This window comes from Equus caballus, chromosome 2 (genome assembly GCF_041296265.1).
Source record: "Equus caballus isolate H_3958 breed thoroughbred chromosome 2, TB-T2T, whole genome shotgun sequence".
NCBI classification, from domain to species: Eukaryota; Metazoa; Chordata; class Mammalia; order Perissodactyla; family Equidae; genus Equus; species Equus caballus.
In genome coordinates this window covers 33,333,956-33,357,318 of record NC_091685.1, presented here as the reverse complement: position 1 = coordinate 33,357,318, position 23,363 = coordinate 33,333,956, and the positions used below count along the sequence as shown (strand labels likewise).

The following is a 23,363-nucleotide window of genomic DNA, read 5'->3' as shown; positions in this document are numbered from 1 at the left end:
CACTAGGGTAGAGGCTGGCATATAACACAAATACAATAAATACCACCTTAATAAACCTGGCAGAAAAGGACAATCTCAATATAGTGGGGTTAAACACAATTAGTAAAACATTAAGTCAACTGTGACCCCAGGAGAGCAGGCATTCTGCCCTATCAAACAACAGTTTTCTTTTAAAACTACTTTAACTTCTTATATAGTCAGGCAAATTTTAAAACATTTATTTTACTTTATTAAAAATGTGAATAACAGGTGCTGGCCTGGTGGTGTAGTGGTGAAGTTTGTGTGCTCCATCTTGGCAGCCCAGGGTTCACGGGTTCAGATTCCAGGCACGGATGAACACATTGCTCATCAAGCCATGCTGTGATGGCATCCCACACACAAATTAGAGGAAGACTGGCAAGGATGTTAGCTTAGCAACAATCTTCCTCAAGCAAAAAGAGGAAGACTGGCAACAGGTGGCAGTTCAGGGCCAATCTTCCTCACCAAAAAAAAAAAAAAAAAAAAGGCAAATAACTTTTGCATACCATTTATCAATGAGGCAAGTTATGTCTCCTCTTACGCATGGAATGAGGTAGGTTCGTCTAGATCAAGGGTGGCCCAACTAAAGCCCACGAGCCAAATCCAGCTCAATGCCATTTATTTTGTAAATCAAGTATTTTTCAGAAAACACCCACATACAGTAGTTTATCTATTGTCTATAGCTGCTTTCCCACTACAATGGCAGAGTTAAAGAGTTGAAACAGAGACAATGTGGCCTGCAAAGCCTAAGATATTTATTATCTGGCCCATTATGGAAAAGTTTGCTGACCCCTGTTTTAGATCAATGGGTCCTCAAACCCCAGTCTGTACAAAAGGTGTCACTGATACATGGCAAAATTTATACAATAATAACCAGGAAATACACACACACACACACAACTATAGGTTTGCAAACTTGACATTTTTGGAAAGGACTGTTCCTATTTTGAAATATTTCAGTCCTACTTCTTTGTTCTTAAAACAGTCTTCCTATATGAAATGATACTGACAGTAGAGAGCAGTTTTCTTTAAAAGTCTTATTGGCAAAATTTAAAATGTAATACTACTGTGTGTCCCTTCTTTTATTTTACTTTATATTTACTTTACTTGCCATGATATTGAAAGATCTGGGAACCATTGCTCTAGTCAATATTTAGATTTCTTCTCATTGGTAAAACATCAAACATAAACATCAAACATATGTGCTATAAGATCCTGAAAGGATTCTGAAAATATCTGCCCAAATAATGACAATAATCTAAACTTCTTTCCGTACAGGACTGGATTGAGAAATCATGATTCATTCCTAAAATGGAATACTGTGTAGTTTGAAATTCAAAAGGTAATGAAATGGAAAGATGTCCATAAATAGATTGTGAGATAGGAAAAGAAAAAACAAGAAATTTTAGAACATTACAAATAGTATGTGCCCATTTGTGTTAAAAATTGTTTAGATATAAATGGAAAATATGTACCAATCTGTTAAATCATTATTTCTCTAGGGAGTGGGAGGGAGAAAAATTGGCTATTTCAACTTTATACATTCTATAATATTTGTATTTTTCATCACTAACTTGGTTACTTTCATAACGAAAAATTACTTTAAGATCATTTGTCTAATCTTAAGGAAATTAGGGAAACAGCGTTTTAATCTAAGTGATAAACTGTTTACTCAATGGCAATTTAATCTGCATAAAAATTTCCTGGGGAAGAAAGAAAATTTATCAAAGGAAACAAACATCAACAATATCTGAGATACAACTGTACCTCAATATACTGCTTTTTTATAAAAATGAACAAATATAGGATGGCAACTAGACTATTAGTGGTGAACATCATGTAGTCTATACAGAAATCGAAATAAAATGATGCACACCTGAAATTTATATAATGTTATAAACCAATGTGACTTCAATAAAAAAAGAATATCATCTATAATAGAAATAAAGCCAAAATGTTATATAATATATATAAAAGTCAGCAAAATATTTCCGTACTAGTAAATTCATCTATGTTGTTTCCATATATACGGCAGCAGGAGCACTAAGAGCTATGAAGAGGGCTGGCAGACTGATAACATGAGCTTTAATGATGACATTTTCTGAGTCAAAAAGTCATTTATGTAAACTATAAATAAAAAGTAGACTAGAATTCAGTGAGATACCTTTCAAAATGATTTTGTAAATTAGAAAATATAATCGCATTCCCTTTGCAACATTGGATTGAAAGAGAAATACTGTTAATTTTAGCATGTTTACACTGACAGAATCTCATCTTACAGTTTTTCTATTCAATAAATTCTAGATAATAGCAAGTCAATATGACACTTAAAAATAACTTTAAGTGGATTTAAGCTTTCAGAATAAGACCCAACACAAAGGTACTAGAATTGTGTAAAATCTGTGACTTCAGGCTAAGTTCTCAAGGGGTACACAAGGAACACTTCAACAGTACTGGCAATATTCTACACCAAAGCTGGTTAATGTGCACCTATTACTTTACTTTGAAACTCACATATATGTAACACACACAGATCTGAAAATATCAAATATTTCTTAGTAAAAATATAACTTAATAAAGCGACATTAAATAAACACATATATTTGAAGCAGTTTCATAAGCAAGACTTACCAAGGTAATAGAGAGGCTTTCCCTTTTCTAACAGAAGGAAAGCCAGGTAACGCTTGCTTTGTCTGTTTCACCTCTAAACCTAACAGAAACTTTCTTGGGCTACTCTAATACCAATAAATTCTTCTGTAAAGGTTCTTAATCAAGCTACTAAATCCCAATATTAGGAAACTGGTTAGTGGATACATAGATTTAATAGATTACCATCTTAAAAGAACAAGCTAAAATTTTAATATGTCCTTGCTGGTAATGGAAAAGATCAATGTTTACTGAATCTTAAAGCTTAATTTTTCTAGTATCTGCTGATTGCATCCTTTATAATTCACTTTCTATGGAACAAAACAAGTGTAGTATGTGGTAGAAATTTATTGAATAAAGTGAATAATTTGTATTACTCCTTAGTTTAGTATTGGTTCACATACCAAGTATAAGCATGGTGCTTGTTTCTCTATGTTAAAAAGACTAGTAATTTTTCAAGGCATTTTCATTTAACTCATCCTCAAAACCTCCCAAGACATAGATCTTATCACAATTTTGCAGAAAAGTAATCATGGGTATCCTGAATTACATTCACTCATCAGATGTATATTCTCCCAGTGCCTGCCTACCTTTGTCCTAGCAGTGAGCAAAAGAAATAAAAGTCCCTGCCTTCACCAATATTAGATTCTGGTGGGAAAACATAACAAATGTTTTGGTAAATGCTTAGAGAAAAAGAAATCACAGAAGGGAAATAAGGTATACTTATGCCACCAGCAAAAACCCAGTAAACATCTAAGTAATGATGAGTTAGTAGCAGGTATCAGCACCTTGAGACATGGGCTCTTTGCAAGATAATTACCAGCTCCTTCAGAAGGTGTCAATAACTAAATGTCTCTCTATAATACTCTTTCCCTGTAAGCCACTCTCTTAAAAAGTAGCTTTCATGTCAGAACTATTTGCAACATTTTATTTAAAAATCCTTTACACACCACCAAATCTCTTTGCCTAAATTGATCTGCCAAACAAACAAAATGGAATAAACACAACAAACTAGGAGAAATAGCTCAATTTTTCATACTTACCATAAGCATTGGGGAAATCCCCAGGTCCTGGTCCAGGGTAAAAAGGACCTGGCCCCGGTGGTTGAACCGGATACTGTTGTGGGGGTCCAACATAAGGAGGGCCACTATGACGGTACTAGAAGAGAGAAATGATAGGCATTTATAAATAATATGAAGGTAGCTCACTATGGGAAAAAAAGGTGTGTATAAGAGAATCATTTAAATGACGTGAAGACACTCGATTAAACACACTGAAAATGCTTGCTTGCCATCAAGATGCAATGAGGATGAAAAGAAAGGAGTGACTTAGATAAGCCAACAGCAAATCAGTGCACAGGCAGACATCAGCTCACTGTAAACTTATTTCAGGCTGGCAGCTTTCAACAACACTGAATGATATCACAAGAACAGCATAATTACTGAGTCTATTTTAGGGCAGGTAGTTGCAGGGAACGGATGGGAAGAAAGCTAGACGATAAAAACAATTTCTCTATCATCTTAGAAAATTTTAAGCAAAGACATAGAGAAATATCTCCTTTCAGTATTATGGAAAATGACAAAATGGCTAACTAGACTTATAACCAACAAAAAAGTTCACACATCACTAAAATCCAATGTCATCAACCACCCTTCCTGCTCCCTCTGAGACTGAGAATCTAGGTTAATCCTCACCCTATTGCTGGACCACATGGGCCTGAGAGATACTTTACCTGTGGTATGCAGTACTGAGGACCCTGGGGCACTGGGTATGGCATGGGCAGATGGTTAACCATCATGATGTGCTGATTGGCCTGATACACTGCAGTGGGTGTCTGTGCACCAGGACGGATGGAAGGACTGCTGTTCGGGATGGTAGCTCTAGGAGGCTGTATCTGAGGCCTCTGGAAAAACTGGGGAGAGGAGAAAAAAATATACATACATAAAATTTTTTTTTACAAAGAGTATATAAATTTTGCTATCTTGAGCTTTCCTCTTTTTTCCACTAATAAAAATCTTATCAACTTGAATTAGAAATACAATATACATGAAAAAAGACTAAACTGCCTATGGCTGGGTTCAGAAAAAATACTCCACACTAGGCACACTGGGTCAAGTTTTCATCAATGTTGCGTCACATGTGAAAATAGTAGGGCAGTCTCACTTTTAAAATGAAGTCAGCAAATTTAAACTAAAACTTCTGTACCATAATTATTAACTTGAAAATGTGTGATAAAATACAACAAAGGGGGTAGCTGATGTCTCCCTAAAAGTTGTTCTATTATATGAAAGCACTGATTCATAAAGAATAGGTGGCTTATCAACTTATTAAAAGTAATCCCCTAAAAAACTACCATTCAAGTCATTTATAAAATATGTAGAAGAACAGGAACTCTCTCTAGACATAATTTTCATCTCAGTATATCAGGGTCAAGTTAAATTAAAACTATCTGTAGGGCTGTCACATGTCAACTGTCACATTATGGGAAAAGTCTTCCTTTTCAAAAAAGTGGCAACCTCAGACTAAGTCAAACCCAATTTTGCTTTCTCAAATAGTTTGCAATGAAACTGGAGACTCTAGACAGGCTTAAGAACGGTCTGGAAAGAGCAGAGCTCAAATCTCTCAAACGGCAATGAGTACCTCTGATTGTTTAGGCTTCTCACTGTAGGCTTTAGCCTTGAAACAATACACCAATGGTAAATTTTCATGTGAATGCATGTATTCATCAGCAAACAATTAATCTCACTGTAATAATAATAAAAGGATAGAGTAATAAAGAGGCCATGCAGAACTAATAGTTTGTTACCTGGATGGGTCTGAATCCTCCCTTCAATTATGAAGCAAGAAAGCAGCAGGAAACAGAAAGAAAGCCAATGGAAAAGCTTATAGATCAGTAGGAAGGGGCAGGACATAGCATGCAGCTCAACATAAACATCTTTCTATTTAGTAACAATAGGAGAAGAAGGAAGATTAGAAAATCAGAATGACAATTCTCCACTTGAGAATTCAAGGACACATGGAATTGAAGAATCACATCACATATAACTAAAAAAATTAATTCAGTGGCAAAAATATTCTAATAGTAGCCACAAGTTCTAACAGCATGACAGGAAATGTCTGCTTAATGGCACACGTACACTTGGGACTACTGATTCCTATTCTCGGCTTTCATGGACGCCTATTATGTGATTTGGCATTAGTTATGTAGCTTCTCCACGATCCACTCTCCCTCTTGAATGGAGGTAAGACAATAATAAAAGTGCCCTTTGTTATTTTAAAGTTTGCAAAAGTCCTAAAAAATAACTAAACTTTTCAATATATAACAGACTCTTCATGACAGAAACTTGCTCTTTTCAACTAACCAAGCATATGAGACCACTTACAGCTTTAAAATGGGGAAATATAATAATAGTCTAAAAATGTCATCTAGCTCCAGAATCTCCTGAGTTGCCTCACAATTCCAGACATGAGTGTTGCTCTTGGTCCAAATAAAGGTAAGGTTGAGTTTGATCTTTGGGCCCACTCTGGTCTTATCCTGTCCTACTCTTAAGCATGAAGCTACCCACAGGTGGTAGAAGTAACTTTTCACCTTGTGCTGAACTAGAAGAATCAGGATCCAGTGCCCAAGGCTCATCCCATTCAGCCTTCATACCCCAGGGCAAAGAAAGCCCTGAAGAAGTTAAGGAGAGAAAAGCAATAGACAGTAAGGTATAGTGGGAGAATGTAGTAAATGAGAGAACCAGATGGGGGAGGCCACAGAGAGTAGTTGATGGAGATGACAAGAAAGCACAAGAGGCGAAGTTGATAACACAGGAACCTGGGCTGGGCCACAATGACAGCAACAGTCTTCTAGTTATCTGCACTGACACAGTTTTGGTGACAGACACAAGAATTTCTGTCGGCTGCAACCAGGAATACTAAACTAGTAAACTTTCCATAGTAGACTTCACTTTTCTTAATTACATAGGCGATAGAACCTATTATTTATGAATGTATGTGAGTTGTAAACATATTTCAGGCATGAATTTAAGCATTTTTATAACTTGTTTAATATACTGGGAGCCACAAAACTGTTATAGGCCTCAAGGAAAAGAGAGATATTCATCTGCTCAACTTACTGAGTATTACTAGATGTCAGACACAGCAGATAAAAAGATTAATCCTCTAAGACCCTTTTCCACCAACTCTAGAGGGCAGCCAAGACAAAGAGAGTATCAAATAGATACAGGTGATGATTCGCTGTATGTGGTTATATTACCATCAAATTTGTCAAAGTATTTATCGCCTGAAAGAGACATGCTGTTATGGGCGGGGGGGGAGAACAGGGGAAACTAATCCATTAATTTAAGCAGAGCAAGAAAAACAGATATGGGCAAAGTTTTTCCACAATTTTAACAGTTTGCTATATGTGAGTACTTTTCTTACCACTATTTTCCAACTGCTCTGCTGGGATTTTTAACCAGCCTATCTAGAATAACTGAGGTTACATCTTATTCAAGGAGGCTTCTGAATAGTATAAGACTGTTTTTTTCAGTGGTTTTGAAAGAGAAACAAACAAGTGTTTCTAATGATAGTCCTAATATTAACATACAGCTCAGTCAGTAACACTAAATTTCTGGTTTTGTGGACATACAATAATTTTTTATAAACTAAGATTTCAGCTTTGAAGCTAAGTAGAAAAATAAATTCACAGGCACATTAAATAACAACAGTGAAGATTTATATAGCACTTACTAGCTACCAGGTACCATTCTGAACTATACATATATATTAACTTATCCTCACAACAAACATCTAAGGCAGATACTATCATCAACACCTCTTTTAGATATAGGGGGAAATTGAGGGACATGAAGATTAACTAACTGGCTGAAGGTCTCCCAACTATAATTTAAAAACAATCAGGTTCTAGGTCTGTATTTTTAACTGTTACACACACTACCTCTCATGAAATGGAACACCCCTCATATTTTCAAACAAGTGTTTTCAGTCAGAAGAAATCTTTTCAAAGGCTGAAGGGATGTGGCAGGACCTTTATCCAACTACACTAATGAGTGGCACATCCTAGTAAGAAAAATGCTCCATCAGTTACTTCACAGAATTCATATTTACCATTCAGGAAAACAAATTTCTTCTATCTATAAGACTCTTTATCTCCCTTAAAGTAACTGAAACTTGTTCATATGCTTTTATATCCTTGAGAACATTTAACAGACTGACTTTTACTCAACTTTATTGCACTGAGATTTTTATAAGGACAGGCTATCTGGAGCTTTTGTTTTTCCACTTAAAAAGCAGACTCACTCGCTCTCTCTCTGTCTCTCTGTCTCTCTCTCTGACACACACACACACGAGAGATTCTAATAGTATCTACAGGACTAGAAAAGGTATCAGGAAATTAAGATTCCATGGGGTGGGCATGCAGCAAACCACAGATTATTTTTTTAAATGTGTGAATGGGTTTTCCAAAACTGCTTGCAATGCTTCTAAAGCCCTTTTTCCTCTCCACTTAGTGACAAAGACTCAAATCCCGCTGGATGCAAGGACAGTACAGACAATTTAGTCTAACCACATACCTAAAGTTTGAATCTCTTATAAGACACGACCTTGGGGTTACGAAACTTTAGCACCTCAGGACACAGTTCCATTTCATTGTTCAATGGAGTTCTGACACTGCAAAAGTCTTTCCTTCTACTGGTTCCAATTTTTTCTCTCTACATCATCTACTCTCTGGTCCAACGCCTATCTTTAAAATCACATCGAAGTCAAATCTTTCTTCTCCATAAGTGACAAACCTCTAAGTTATCTCAAACTGCCATCGCTGCCAACTTTCACACCACTATTTTTTGTTCCAAGCCACTCACCACCCTCTATCCCTTGTCCCTCCAATCAAGATTTTGGACTCCCCGCCCAGGTTACTTTTATCTCTCTGTCTGCTCCCAATGTTCAAAGTCTCATAAATAGAGAACCAAACACAAATATCCAAGTGGGGTCTGCCCAGAATGTACCTGGTCCTCACCCAATAAATATCTGCTGATGAATGAAAGAACGATATATCTCTCAAGCCAACTCTGTTTCCATTAATGAAATGAAGAATCACAGGGGCTCTTTTGTTAACCACATTTTACTACTGATTGGCACTCAGTTACAATCATTTAAAACCCTTAAATCTTTTTTATACATAACCTAGTAATAAGTAAGTTCTTCACTCCTGTGTGTACTCTTATAGTTGTGTTTTGAAGTTCTTACAGGGACTCTTGTATTTTGTTCCTTTGAAAATATATCTGGCTAATTTCAACCCATCACTTCAGACTGTACAGATTTTTTTGGATTCTGAATATATCATGCAATATCAAAACTACAGGACCATCAGCAAGTTTGACAAGCATGGTCATTAATCCAAGTCACTAATAAAAATGCTGAAAAAGACTAGGCAGAGAAGAGAGGAACCATGCACAACCTAAGTATCATCGCCAAGCTTGGTTTCAATCTGTTTTAAGTCTTTTATCTTTCAATGGTCCACTAGTATGCCAGGAGAACGGCAGAGGAAGGTGACAGCCTTCATTTGAAGTGGTACTTTCGGCAACTCCAAAGGGCTAGGATACATTTAAAACAGAGGCTGAATTTCGGGTACTCACGATTGCTGACTTTCACAGAAACACTCTAGAAGCTAGAAGGAAAACGTCACTTCTTGCAAAATTCTTCTAAAGATGTAGTAATTATACCATTACCCAAAGTTTCCTGGCCAATAACATTAGTAATAAATGTTTTTCAAAGATGCTGGTAATTATACTAAGTCATTTCTCAAGACTGCGCTCTAAAATCATCAAAAGACAAAGATATCTCTAAAAAACTATATAACAATCAGAAATTCTTTGAAAAACACCTATTCATTTTCAGGAACTAGAAAAATCCTATTCAATCACATTAGTTCTTCCCATATGGAAAAAATCCACTAAGTACTTAATTAATTTGCAAAGGAATAAAAACCATATCGAAAACATGCTTCTGAAAGCCCTAGCTTTTTGCAGAATATAGTTCAATCTACAGGAGGCATAACCAGTAAGATTTGCAATTAAGAATTCTTCAGGTTAACATCTTTAAAAATTCTAAAGTACTCTTGAGAAAAATGATAGTGCTATGATTTTCTGACAAATTACCAAGGGACAAGCAGTAAAGAGTCCACATAATGGGATATCACTCAAGCATCCATCAGATATTCTGCTGACTTACAACAATTTATAATGAAGGTTAGCACATTCTAAATTCTGTATTTTCCTGCACATGGCCAATATCACATAATTTAGGTTTCACAGGAATTAGGAGATGTAAGGCCTAGAGCTGAGCTGTCCAATATGGTAGCCACTAGCCATATTTGGTTACTTAAATTAAAATTTAATGAAAAACTCAGTTCTTCAGCTGCATTGCACATTTCAAGTGCTCAACAGCTACTTGTGGCTAGTGAGTGGCTACTATAGTGAACAGCCCAGATACAGAATATTTTCATCACCAGAGAAAGTTCTATTAGACAGCGCTGCCCTAGAGGATTATGTCAGATGTAGGAAAGAAATCCTTAAGGATTCTGCCAGGAACAAGAAAGTGTTCTGTCAGATCATAATGCAGAGTTGGGAAATTAACATGCTTATAGAACACTTCATTCAGAGATAAAAATAGCCTGGGAAAAGGGGAAAGGCAGGCTGTCTTTCCGCTAAAAGAAACTGACAAGGACTCATTATGTGCCAGGCACTGTGCCAGGCAGGTACTTTAATCTTCACAACACCCTTAGGACATAGGTGCTATTATTACAATACTTCAATATTATATCATTTATGAACATATTTTATCCATTTCACAGGTAAGAAAACAGACCCAAGGTCAATTTGTAGGACAGCTAAGACTGAATCCCAGTGATGCTAACTCTCAACCTATATTTTCTTCACTGTCTCTGCTGCAACCCTACAACTCCTTGTGAAAAAGGCACCAGATAACTGCCCATCACTGACTTATATCAAGCCCTGAAAAATCCAAGAGTTCTGGTTACAAGACTGCATAGATGCTTGATCTCATTCCCTATTAATATCCATTAAACTCTGACATGCCAGGTCTGGCCCCAGAGGTAAGCTCTAAGCACTCATTTATCTTATTTTCCAAATCTAAGAAACTGCCTAGAGCAATACAAATATTTCTCTACCAGGAACTAGGATTTCAAAGGTAACAGCACAACTTTGAGTACAAAAACCCTCAGTGATAATAATGAAAAAAAAAAAAATCAACATAAGCTACTTGTTTCTTTTTTTTCTTTTTAATCTTTTTGCAAAAAGAACCAAACTACAACAGAAAAACATGTACAGTTTCAATGCTTGTTACCAGGTAACATATTCCTTGATGCCAAATACTGTTAAGGTTTATGAAGCTTATTATTTGTTTACACTAAATCCAATCGCTTTGAATATGGCATATTATTCAGCATATGTAAGCTAAAATCATATATCAACACACTGCAAAATCTTTTAGTTTTATGAACACTTTTCAATACCAATTCCCTGGTCTTTCTCAGGCAAAGATTACTCAGCCATAGTATATAACCAACACTTGATCTCTCTTGTGAAACCCAAAAGCAAAATAAATACAGGAACATAAGTAACTTTAAACTACAACTACACAAATTTCAACGACCAAAGACATGAAATTCATAATACAAGCCAGAAACTACATTATACCAAGTGACCTGTTTTAATTCTGAGTGTATGTTCTGTTCTTTCAGTTTCTAATTACCTTGCGATTTTCAGACATCAGAGTAAAAACAGTTGACATATTTCTAAAGCCAACGGTGTTTTGCATATAAAATTACTTATGACTTCTTTTTACCTTTGAAGAAAACTCTTATTCTAATCTAAAGTTGTCTTTAGGTTATAAAATGCAAAAAGAATAGAATATCCTTATTTATCTACAGCAAAAGCCAAAAGCTGACGGTACCAGGAAGAAAACGTGGCTGACGTAATCCTAATTGGAGCATGGTATTCCTGACCCAAGGGACTCAAAAACACCCCTAACTGGCCACACATAAAGATCCAAAAGCAGTTCTAAGAAACACATCATATAGCAGTTTCTTGGTTCTATTAAACTTCAAATTTTACTATCCAAAATCTTTCTATTTGTTTCAATTCAGATTTTTACAAAGAAGAAAAAAAAAGGGTTCTAGACTACCAAACTGGATGATGGTATTTTCTTTTCACAAGGAATTACCTCCAAATAGCTTACCTAAACAGTTAATATTTTATTCTTTCCAGCCAAAGCAAACAGCCATACATGAAAAAATCACTTTTATTTTCAATTCAACTTAAATCTTAAGCACAACAAACCAAAAATATCCCTGGATATGGATGTTTTTCCTTTAAAAAGGTATTCCCTATATACCACTCGACATTTGTTTTTCACTGTATTGCTTTCATTACACAAGTCTCTGTTGTGTTTTCTATTATGAGCATCTCCTTCTCTGTGAATCTGTCAGGCTTAGGTCTCCACCTGACTTTAGATCTGAGGAGGAGATCCTATTAAATACAAACTTCAGTCAGCGATCCTCAAACGGGAAAACCTATCACCTCTAGAGAGGGTATTTGGAAATGGATGAAGGTATTTTTTGCTTTGTTTTGTTCTTTAATTGTCTCTGGGGTAATTCTACTGGCATTCAGAGCCCAAAGGTTACTAAATACATTGCAATTTATAAGACAGTTTTTCCTAAACTGGTTATCTCACCAAAAACGTCAACCAATTCCATAGTGCAACAAACCAAACTGGCCCCTACATCCATGGATACACAATAGCAAACTCTTCCCAACAATTTACCCTACACTACATGACAGCACTGGTCAGGTACCTTCTGCTCAGCAGGGCCACCTGAACCCCATGCTCCTCCGCTCCTCTACTACTCCAGGTAACTACTGCTGCTGCCTGAGTCAAGGTTATATATTTCCTTACTTACTCAATTCTCTGTGGTATAATGAAGAAATTCTAACTGGTTTTAGAAAGGAAGAATGCCCAAGTAAAAAGCAGACAGATACTGAAGTTTTCGTATCCAAAACAATGCCATATCTCAAGAACCCATCTTCAAGAACTAGTGCCAGAAGGTAATTATTTTTCCTGCTATGAATAAATAATAAATATATATACATACATAGTTCTCTTTTTTTAATGGTTGAAACATACTGTAATCTCACAAGCATCATCCTACAGCTAAATGAAGGACCAATCCTACGAATGAGTCAAATCATTACACAGGAAAAATGGGCAGGACTGAAATGAACCTTTTCTCATAAAGATTCCTTAAAGATTTCCTTGGTTGTTGGAATTAAGGAAAGATGAAATGCAACCAAGCCTTTAGGCTCAGAAGAAAATTTAGAAAACAGATTTTCCCAAAGCTGACTATAAATGCCTAAATATCAAGTCCCTATTTGAGGACCACTGCTATCAAGAATCTCAGAAATCTCTTTTCTGAATCAATAGTTTCTTTTACTCTGTTTCTTCAGCAGAAATCTCCCAGGTTTCTCTGTCAGGAGTACGTGGCTAAAATTTAAGCCTTCCCTCTAGGGCCGTTGATTAATTTTTTTTAAAAAGTTATAATCAATCTTTTTACCTAAGGAGTTATCTTTTTGTTTTTGAATTATTAGTATCTTATCTCCTAGATTTTTAGTATACGTCAAACACTGTGCTCATCATTTTATTTGCATTATCTCATTTACTGTTCACATCAGTCCTGAGATGGGTATTAACACTGTCTCCATTTTACAAATGAGAAAACTGAGGATGAGAGCAGTAAATAACTTACCCAAGAACACTCAGTTAATAAGGAGGAGCCAAACCTACTTTTAGCTGACAGAAGTCCAAGCTCCTAAAGTACTTCATGATACTACTTCTTGATAGTGAAAAATTTCCCTGAGTTTCTTTCTTTATCAAATCTAAAGAATTGCCATCCACTTCATATAACCATCTGAGTTCTTCTGCAAAGCACTTTTAACAGCACAGAAGCTGCGTGGCTGTCACATCGTCTACGTTGGAAAGACTACACTTTGAGAAATAGAGCCTTGGATTAAACCACTATTAAGCCATGATAGCCCTCAATTAAACAACACCCATTTACTCAGTACTAAGAACTCTAAATATGATACCACAGGTAAATACTGCTAACATTGCTCCCATTTTATCAAACCATACTATGCTGCATACAATATTAAAAATAGAGGGCCTGGCCCCGTGCCGAGTGGTTAAGTTCATGCTCCGCTTCGGCGGCCCAGGGTTTCGCTGGTTCAGATCCTGGGCACCAACATGGCACTGCTCGTAAGGCCACCCTGAGGCGGAGTTCCACATGCCACAACTAGAAGGACCCACAACTAAAATACACAACTATGTACTGGGGGGACTTGGGGAGAAAAAGCAGAAAAAAGAAAAAGAAGATTGGCAACAGTTGTTAGCTCAGGTGCCAATCTTTAAAAAAAAAAAAACAGCTACCACTTATTGACTGCTTATTTTCCGTCAGATGACTTAAGTACATTATTCTCTAATGTAGAGGGTATTTATCCACATATTACTTACAAGGAAACTGAGGCTCAGAAAAAGATCTGCTTAACTCAGCTGGCTACACAGTAGAGCTGGTAATATGAACCCAGATCCGTCAGACTGTAAAGCCTAGACTCTTTCTACCACAGCAGGAGGAAATGTTTCAGAACACTCCATAAAAACCTCTTTGAGGGAAAAAACCCTGCAAGTCATCTTCTTTATCTCAAACCACCTCCTCCAGTATATTTGTGCTAAATAAACTGGTGTCAGGATATACAGCTTTACAATTGTAACTTATATAACATTTCATTTAAAAAAAAAAACAATAGGATAAAAATATTAAAATTAAATAAGGAATCTTTTCCTATATATCCTAAGAATAAAGATAATTGTATGCAGCAAATGAATGTATATTATTGTTAATCAATTTGTTATTAGGTCTAAGTTAGTAACTGAGATTAAGCGGTTTTAGAAATACTAATGCTATTTGATATATCAATACAACTTACATTGGAATGTTAACAGAAAACCCTTAGAATGTTGCCTGTTCCATTCTGTTAAATTTAAACTTAATACAGATATCTACAAAACCTGAGAGAGTTTAACATATTTAACATTTTCCAAGGTTCTCTTAACTCAGAGCAATTACTTTTGGGGAAGGAAGAAGACCTACTTTTAAGTTGTGCCGTAAAGAAAAGCAAATGGCTTTGTTAATAACAAAATGCTGTGAAATCAGAGTAGGACCAAAAGAACTGAATTACTTCAGACTGAGCAGTTGGAGTGGTTCTAGGGACTGGCAGCATTCTAAGAGTCAGCAGCTACTACGGCCCCCACCTATTAGTTAAGGGTGATAGTGAAGGGGCAAGAGTACAGTACCTGATGATGGGCAGGTCGAGGCCCCGCTGCAAACTGAGAAAAGGAGGGAAAACAAACACAAAAGGAAAGGCACAAAGAGTCAGAAACACCACAACAAAAACCAAAATGTCACACAATATGCCAAAAGAAAAAAACCCACAAGAAAAAAAAAAACACAAACAGTCAAAGCTTTGCTGCAGGACAGTGACAGACAGGTACTAAGATTCAACAGGTTAACACCACTACCAGGAATAGTTTGCCCTTTATCAGCTAGGAGAGAAACAGCTAAGCTGTTAGGCACATAAGGGTGCTTCTCTGGCAGAATTTTTCTTTTTTAAAAACTCTAAAATAAAGCAAAAGAAAATTTGAAACGCTAAGTGGTTATATTTAAGACAAACATGAAAAGTATGCTTATGCAACTGATAGAGCTGGAGAGAATGATAAATGCTTTTACATTACAAGAAACGGCCAAGAGATAATTATAATATCCAAGAGGAAATAAAGAATGTAACAGGACTGATTTCAAATTTACTTAAGTTAAATGGGGTATCTCACACATGAAATGGAAGTTTCAGTATCTTCCTTTATTTCTTACAGTTAAAGAATCATATACGTATATGTTTATACATATATAAAAATAACATACTTAAATATATAATTATATATGTTTAAATGCAATTAACTAGTCAAGTTTAATAACAGACATATCAAAGCAAACAGCTGGTAAAGAACATCACTCTCTAACATTATTAATCAAAGTGTTACTGTTATAAGCTCAAGAAAAAAAGAGTTAAGTCAAATTTCTCAATTACTCTTTATACACAACAGTACAATACTGTACATATGTACCTACTGCTATCTGATACTGAGAATAAAAGCAAAAAAAACACCATAATTCCTCAGCTGAATCACAGAGTACTTGAAAGTGGATAATACATATTCCAACTCTTAATTTCCCTAACTCAGAATGGAAGAAAAAGCTTTTTCACTCATAAAATTTTACATACTAAACCTATAAAATCAAATAACTCTTCATCAGAGCAAAATAGGGCTTCCAATGTGATTTCATTAGACAAAGAAAAATATGTGGGCACGTAGTATCACGTACTGGCTATTGGTACATTAACCATCGAAATGTTAACCACCCTCTTTAACAGTGAAAAGAAAATATTTAGAAAGTAGTTTTGAATGCAAACCATTCTGGGCTTTTATTTAATACATTTAAGGAGTGAAAATATTTATCTTCAGTTGTTTTCTTTCCTATAGAGCCTTCCATCAGCTCGTCACTACAGGTGAGTTAGACTGAAGATTAACTAAGAAACAATGCCTTGTCCTCAGAATTTAAATTACCTGCAATAGTATTTTCAAGAGATTTGGAATTATTTCCCCAACAGCCATTATTTCATATAAAAATTTTTCAAAAACTTGCAGAGGAGGCACACCACAATGTAGCAGATGACTGAAGACAGTTCCATCAAGAATTCACCCTAGAAGCTAAAATGTCACCTACTGTTCAAGTAATGAAAAGTGCCTTAACATATTTTGAAGTTATTCAGCATAACTTAAAGAGCTCTCAATGACCTATGTGATTAGAGTGCATGAGGTCAGCCACTGCATTTGTTAACCAGTGTCAAACAGTCTTTCAGAATGATGGTAACGGCAGCTACACTTCTTGCAGAACATCTCCTCTTCGAAGAAACTGAGGTGTTATATTCTCAGTTTTCCAATTATGAAAAGATAACAGATCATACCTCTACTATGGACATCAAGTTTCAAGAATAGGGAATACCACCCATGTGGTATGAAAGTAGGGGGTGGAAGTGAGATGTTTCTTCATGACATTTTTGAAGAAAATGGGAGAGAGGGGCCACATTGGAAAATTAACCTGAGTACAGCAGTACCTGTCTTATCACTGTTCCACAGAAAGGTTCCATTTCTAAGGCTCTAAAATAAAAGTTGAAACTTTATATATTTGGAATGTTCCAGTCAAAAGAGAACTTTCTATGAGCAAGAGGACCTTATAACATTATACATATATTTTTTTAAAAAACACAATTTAAGTTAGTAGGAAAGTACCCTAGTCTATTTTGCACTAGTCACCATTGGCTATTGAGTTTTCCATTTGGAATGACAACAGTCTTAGTCCTACGGGTAACTGTAAGCAACAGAACAAACTGTAGTCGCTGCTGGCTCATTAAAGATAGAAACTTTTGTTTCTTTTTTTTTTCCCTTTTTTTGTTAAGAGGGGTCTTTAAGATGGTGAGGATTGTACATATTAAGGAAAGCAACCTTCTGTGAACTTGGATCCAATGTTAACGCCACCCACCCACCCACTCACTCTTCTGGTAACCAGGCATGGCCAACATAACAATGCTGTAACTTTGGCACTTAGCACCACAAATTACAAAGATAACCAATGGTTACAGGTTATTGCAAAAGCCAAACTGTCCCCCTCTCCCATTTAAGCATTCGATAGCTTCACTATTTTGGAGGCCATTTAAAAATAAACTACTGTTTAAAGAGTTCCAGTACAACCAGAAAATGGAACGGATAGGTAGCTTCATCAGTATTTTCTTACTTTTAAACAAGAGTTTCAACAACATGAATTTAACTAAGATACTAAGCATCAAATAGAAATATAGGCACAAAGATACCCTCAACGAGGGAGGGGGGCCACCTGAAGCCAGTTGGATTGCAAAGGCAGCTGTCCAGGGAAGAACAGAAAAGCCTAAACTGTGCAATTGCCAATGGCCCATTAATGCAGAAATAGAATGGAGTAAGCTTTAGCTGCTCTACAGAGCCACGGGAAGGGTCTTTTCCTTAGTGCAACAGCTTACCTCTCCTCACCAGTTGGGACAGCTGTGGGATGGATGAGACTAGACTATGGCAACTTGGGATGTAAAAACAAAATGCAATCCTGCCAAATTTCATATCCCAACTTCACCCTCCCAGCACCAACACAAATGAAATAAAGAAAACTGGACCCAAAACAACAAGCAAGAGTAGTCTGGGATTTGCTAGTCTTGCACTTGTTTTGGGGTATGTAATGGAATGTTATATGTGTGGTTTTTAGTAATGGGGGTGGTAATGGTCACTAGCAGAGCGGATGGCAAAAATTGCATAGAGGATAGTATCTGAAGAGTTTATGACCACAGAAAAATGGCTGAAACTACAGAGAATTTCCCCCTTGATATTTAATTACAAAATGGAAAGAGGGAAAAAGAAGCCTTTGAAATTTATCTTTTAAAATCAAATTTATCTGAAAGGGATATCCCTCTTCAAGTTTAAAATAAAGAACAATCTAAACCCCAAATTACTCCTGTCTAATTCTCAAGAGAAGACCCACCCAATTTGTTTTTCTTTTCCCCACTATGCCTGGCAGAAACTGCCATGCTAGGTGAAAGCAATCAATGCATTTCTGTTCATCAGCCAATAAATGGATGTGGTCAAAAAAAATGAGTGCCAGAGGCACCACTGCCTGCAAGAAGTACAGTTTGTCATATTGCTTACAATGCAGTATTTTATCCAGCCTCTTCCAGCCAAGGACCTGTAAACGGGAGTCTGTTCCAAAACCTTCCTCCTCTTCCAGTTGTCTGTGCAATGTATTGGCACTGTTCTGCTGGGCTGTCAAAAAAACTGGTTTAGAGATGCAGCTCTTCAGTCAGGTTTTGCGCCAGTTCTAACCACGAAAATTTAATTCTTTTTTTAAAATAATTATAAAGGAGGTGGGCGGAGGTGGGGTGGGGGTGGGGTAAAGAGGGCCATAGAAATCTTTGCAATAAGAGCTTACCATAACGTTCCATGTTTAATTAGAACCAGGGCCTATCTAAATTAATCTGGTGAGATCTCAGGCCCACTCCAAGTAGTCAAGTGTCCACATCCCCAAACCACTCTCAGAACAAAACTTGCAACAGACATCTTGTTGACCATTTCAGCAAAAAAAGAGACAAGCAAACAGGCAACTAGGACCAAAGTCCCACCTCTTTAGAATGGTTCCTCCACCCCCGGGGGGAACCAGGATCTAAGAACAGGTATTGCAGAACAGGGCAATAGGGAAAAGGAAGATAGGAAGAGGGTAAGAAAGAGATTACGTTTTGGTGCAGTCTATGCTCTCCTAGTTCTTTGAGCAATTCTTTCATACATTTCAACATTTCTAAATTCATGCATAAAACCAAATGAACAGTAGTTAATTCAATGAAACATTCCTGTCCATAGACAAAAAAGGAGGAGTGGGCAATCAAAAGAAGATCCCTGTATTCTGAGGAAAACAGAGAGCTGAGGTACAAGTAGGGATGTGAGATGTTACAGAAGCACCTTCTAGCAAAAACTAATCATGCAGGGCAGAAAACGACATTCTAGGAATGGACAGCTGAAGCCACTGTACACTTGTGTGAAACAGAAGGATGAACCTTAAATAAATTCTCAGTCTTTAGAATACTTATTGCAGTCCACGTAAAGGATGAGTAAAGAGGATGATAGTATTTGCGTTTGTATAACAATTCATTTACCATCTGAAGAAATGAATACACCATTGGTGTATGTCATGTATATGTTCACACTGTCAAATGGTTAACACTGATCTAGTGACACCAGTTTAGAAATCTTACTTACCAAACCACTGGAATTTGAGAACCTAATTGATGAAATTTAACTTTAAAATCATTGTGCTTTATTCTTCTGAATTTTGAACAGAAGTAACAAATTAAGAGCTGAAATGAAGTGAACTTGAATGCAGCCATAATTTTTTTAAAAGTCATGCCACAGAAAAGTAAAAGAAGATAAAAGCTCCATTTCTTCTTTGTCTTAATAATTTAAAACTATTCCTATACGAAAGGTCTGAAAACTCACTGCTAAACAAAAATAATAAATTGTCCTTGGAACAAATTTACAAAATCAAGTAAAAGTATTAGCCAAAGGAACCCAAGCTACTATAAACACAAACTTAGGTGGAGAATATTATCTAGAACAAGCTTCTGCTTACTTACCGGAGAACGGGTTTGAGGTTGTGAATTCATTGTCTGAGGGGCTTGAGGGTATACCAACGTGGTTGGACCTGCATTCTGTCCAGAGGGATAAGGGGTCTGTCAAAGAATGGCAAGAACAATATCATATTTTGAATAAATATGGCATGGCAACTCAAATCCAAAGTGTTAAAAAAAAGTTTCTAAATCTGTTTATTAATGTGGTTTACAGCTCTGCTTTGTAAACTTATCTATTATCACATTATCCACCAATTCAGAATCAGTGAAGGATTTTCTTAGAGGTTGCCTTAAGCTCCTGATAATGAGACATCTGCAAGCCATTATCTAGGTGCGATTATTTAACACCATGAGTACAAAGAGCACTCACTGTCAATTCATTTGTTACTGAAATGGACAGCCCACGCCACTAACAAAATCAAACCTGGCTGAGAGAACCTGTGCCTGCTTTGGCGCGCTGCCGCTGAGGAAGACATTCCAGAGCCAAATTAGCAGTTCACTTGGTTAACAGGTGCTATATTATTGATGTTCTCTTTCACTGGCTACACCTTAATCTTTTTACACAGCCCCCAAAAAATCTACAACCAACAAGAACTTTATATAAAAGTCTGGAATAAGAGGTAATATAATATATACTAGCTTATCATATATTTTCTGAAAATAAGAATATAAGCTTTCCATTATGAATCCATGTTAAATGCTACAGACCATTATACTACGTGCTAGTGATTTGAGAAAAGAAAATACTTGTAACATGTTTAAAATGAAATGCTAGCAAGAGCAATGGACACAAAATCACAAGACTTGGATTCAAATCGTAACAACTGCCACTTACTGTGTTCGTTAACTTGGGCAAGTAATTTATCTTTCCCATGAATGTAAAAAGGAAATAACACACCTACCTCACAAGGCAGTTGCTAAGATTAAATGAGGTAAAGCCATTTACTGTCCCTTTAGTTACCACAGTGCCAATTTTACCAGTCAGGAAATCAAGGGTCAGAAAACTTAAGTGTCTTACCCAAGGTAACTAAGTAAATGATATATCTAGAAAGTATTATAACTTTGCTTAAAAAAAACTTTCTGGAACTTTTGGCATCTGTTACCCATTTAACACAAGTTCAGCTGAGATGACAATTTAAAACAAATGTCTGAAAAGAGTCATCATAACTTTCAAATAATGACAACAAAACAAAATTAATTAAAAAAATAAGAGGTTCAAATTAAGAGAAGATATTTTACAATCTTTCAACATAGTAAACTTTTAGCCCTCTCTATAACTGACATTAACATTCCACATCAAGCTAATTTCCTTTTTCACTCTTGTTCTACTAAATCTGGCCATAAACTGAAAAACATGGGAGCAAGTATCTTGCACCTATCAAATAGGTGATAACTGGATCAACTATGACCCCAAAGTTACTTAGAGCTTTCTCATCAAAGATTATGCGGAGCACTGTTTCAGACACTAAGTTTATGTGTTTGTATCACACTCAAACTCTGGATGGTTGTAAGTGACTAATTCAACTTAAGAAAGAGTGGTGAATGGATTTCTTATCAACTTTGGCTACATTCAAACTCGAAAATATTTCATCAAGTTCCACTACAACATCTGGATATAGTTGTAAAATTTCATTCTTTATCAAATTAAAGGAAGTCATCAAGTGTTAAGAAAGTCACGCTCTTTGGTCTTAGGAAATCTTGACACTATTCTCAATATTTAGTTGGTGGTATGTTGAAGCATAAGCTTCTGGCTGTCAAGATACTAAATACAACATTGAGGTATCCCACTTATAAAAGCACAGAGAAATGCTATCTCTTTCTACATTTCAAAAGTCAGGTAAGGAGCTTTGCCCTCTCATAGTTAGTGTACTACAGAAAGGAAGAGTAGCCCATATTTTTGACAGAACATGCTGAATATATGCATGATGGTCATATTTGACCTTATTCAAAATTTCCACTAATATCTTCAACACTGGAGCCATGTAAGGCAACACACAACTAACTGAAAAGTGGTATGGGAATTAGCATTGCACAAGTTCTTTCAATCAGTAATAACACGGTTTCTGGCCACACATACAGCCGGTACTCTGTCAATACTGAGACTCTACATCGCTCTTAAAATGATTATTAACAAAACAGAATTTACTTTCCTTTAGCTTGGAATTACTATTTTAAACAGACAAAAAATAATCAACTACTACTTCTTCTTGTATTGTATGTATGCCAAGAGCTGATTCATACTCTGTATACAAGCAATTTCATCCACATGCAAAGCATAATAGTTGACGACAGCAACACATGGAAATGATTCCTTTTTCACAATGTACGCCACTATGTCATTACTAATATGGGATTTTAATAGGGGCACTGATAAAGGCATTTTGCCAATGGTTCACTCAGCCTTCTCTCAGAGCCTTTTTCCATTCTTTGGGCTGGTTTTAGAAATTTCTTAGGAATGATGTGACTTTGTACCTGTTGTTGCTCCAAGGAGTGCAACTGTCAAAGATGTCTCTATGCTTCTCATCTCTTCTCTGCATTAATGACATGGTTAACCAAGTTTACCAATTAAGTTATTCTGGAATGACTTGTTTACTATACTACTATGCTTTGTTGAAAAATACTGCAAAAGCTTGAATGGGAACATTCTATGAACATATTTCATAAGATCAAATGCAGAGAGAACTAGGGATAGATAACTACAGCATCATTTCGATATTGTCATAAGTTTTGTTTGAATTTTCCCTTTTCAGATACCTTCAAAGTTATCACAAAGATTTACTTCTCCAAAGACATATACATGAATATTTTATACTTAAACTGCAATCCAGTTCATTGTTCACATTTACAAGAGTCATAGACTTTCATTCTCATTTTCATCATTACTTTTATGTTTCAATGAACTCTCTTGAGTCACTGATCCCTTTTTAATAAGTGAGGAGATAAGAACACAACAGCAACAAAAAAACACAGCGAAAAACGTTAACTGACAAACTGTTAACAGAATGCCAGTGAAGACAAGCCAATCAAACTAGACCTAGTGCTACATACATAACTTTTAAGTCCCTAATAACTATTTTAAAAACGCTAACTTGGACAATCACAGATAGAAATCTGAGAGTGAATTCCATTATAAGATAGAACACAGGAACACAGGATCTTAGGTCCAGATGTGATGACTTTCAAAATACAGATAACGTGAAGAAATTAACAAGGATTTTCAATTTTCACAATATAATACAATGGACTTCAGCCAACAAAAATAATTATAACGGAAAACACTTATATACCTCTTACTATGTTTCAGGCACTATT

At 36.0% G+C, this 23,363-nt stretch overlaps 1 protein-coding gene across 50 annotated transcripts in view; it reads right to left on the bottom strand.

The window, feature by feature from the left end:
* Nucleotides 1-23,363, bottom strand: part of EIF4G3 (eukaryotic translation initiation factor 4 gamma 3) — a 318,192-nt gene that overhangs the window by 143,841 nt on the left and 150,988 nt on the right. For 13 of the 50 annotated variants that reach the window (XM_070246703.1, XM_070246805.1, XM_070246717.1 and 10 more), the window contains 3 exons: nucleotides 20,058-20,153; nucleotides 4,397-4,576; nucleotides 3,708-3,822 (listed from right to left, as the gene is read on the bottom strand). In XM_070246703.1, the coding sequence (XP_070102804.1) occupies nucleotides 3,708-3,822; nucleotides 4,397-4,576; nucleotides 20,058-20,087 (325 nt within the window). In that variant the 5' untranslated portion in view covers nucleotides 20,088-20,153. Of the gene's footprint in view, nucleotides 1-3,707; nucleotides 3,823-4,396; nucleotides 4,577-5,470; nucleotides 5,492-15,093; nucleotides 15,127-18,582; nucleotides 18,697-20,057; nucleotides 20,154-23,363 lie in introns of all 50 variants that reach the window. The other 37 variants (XR_011430530.1, XM_070246647.1, XM_070246662.1 and 34 more) reach the window with 5 other exon arrangements.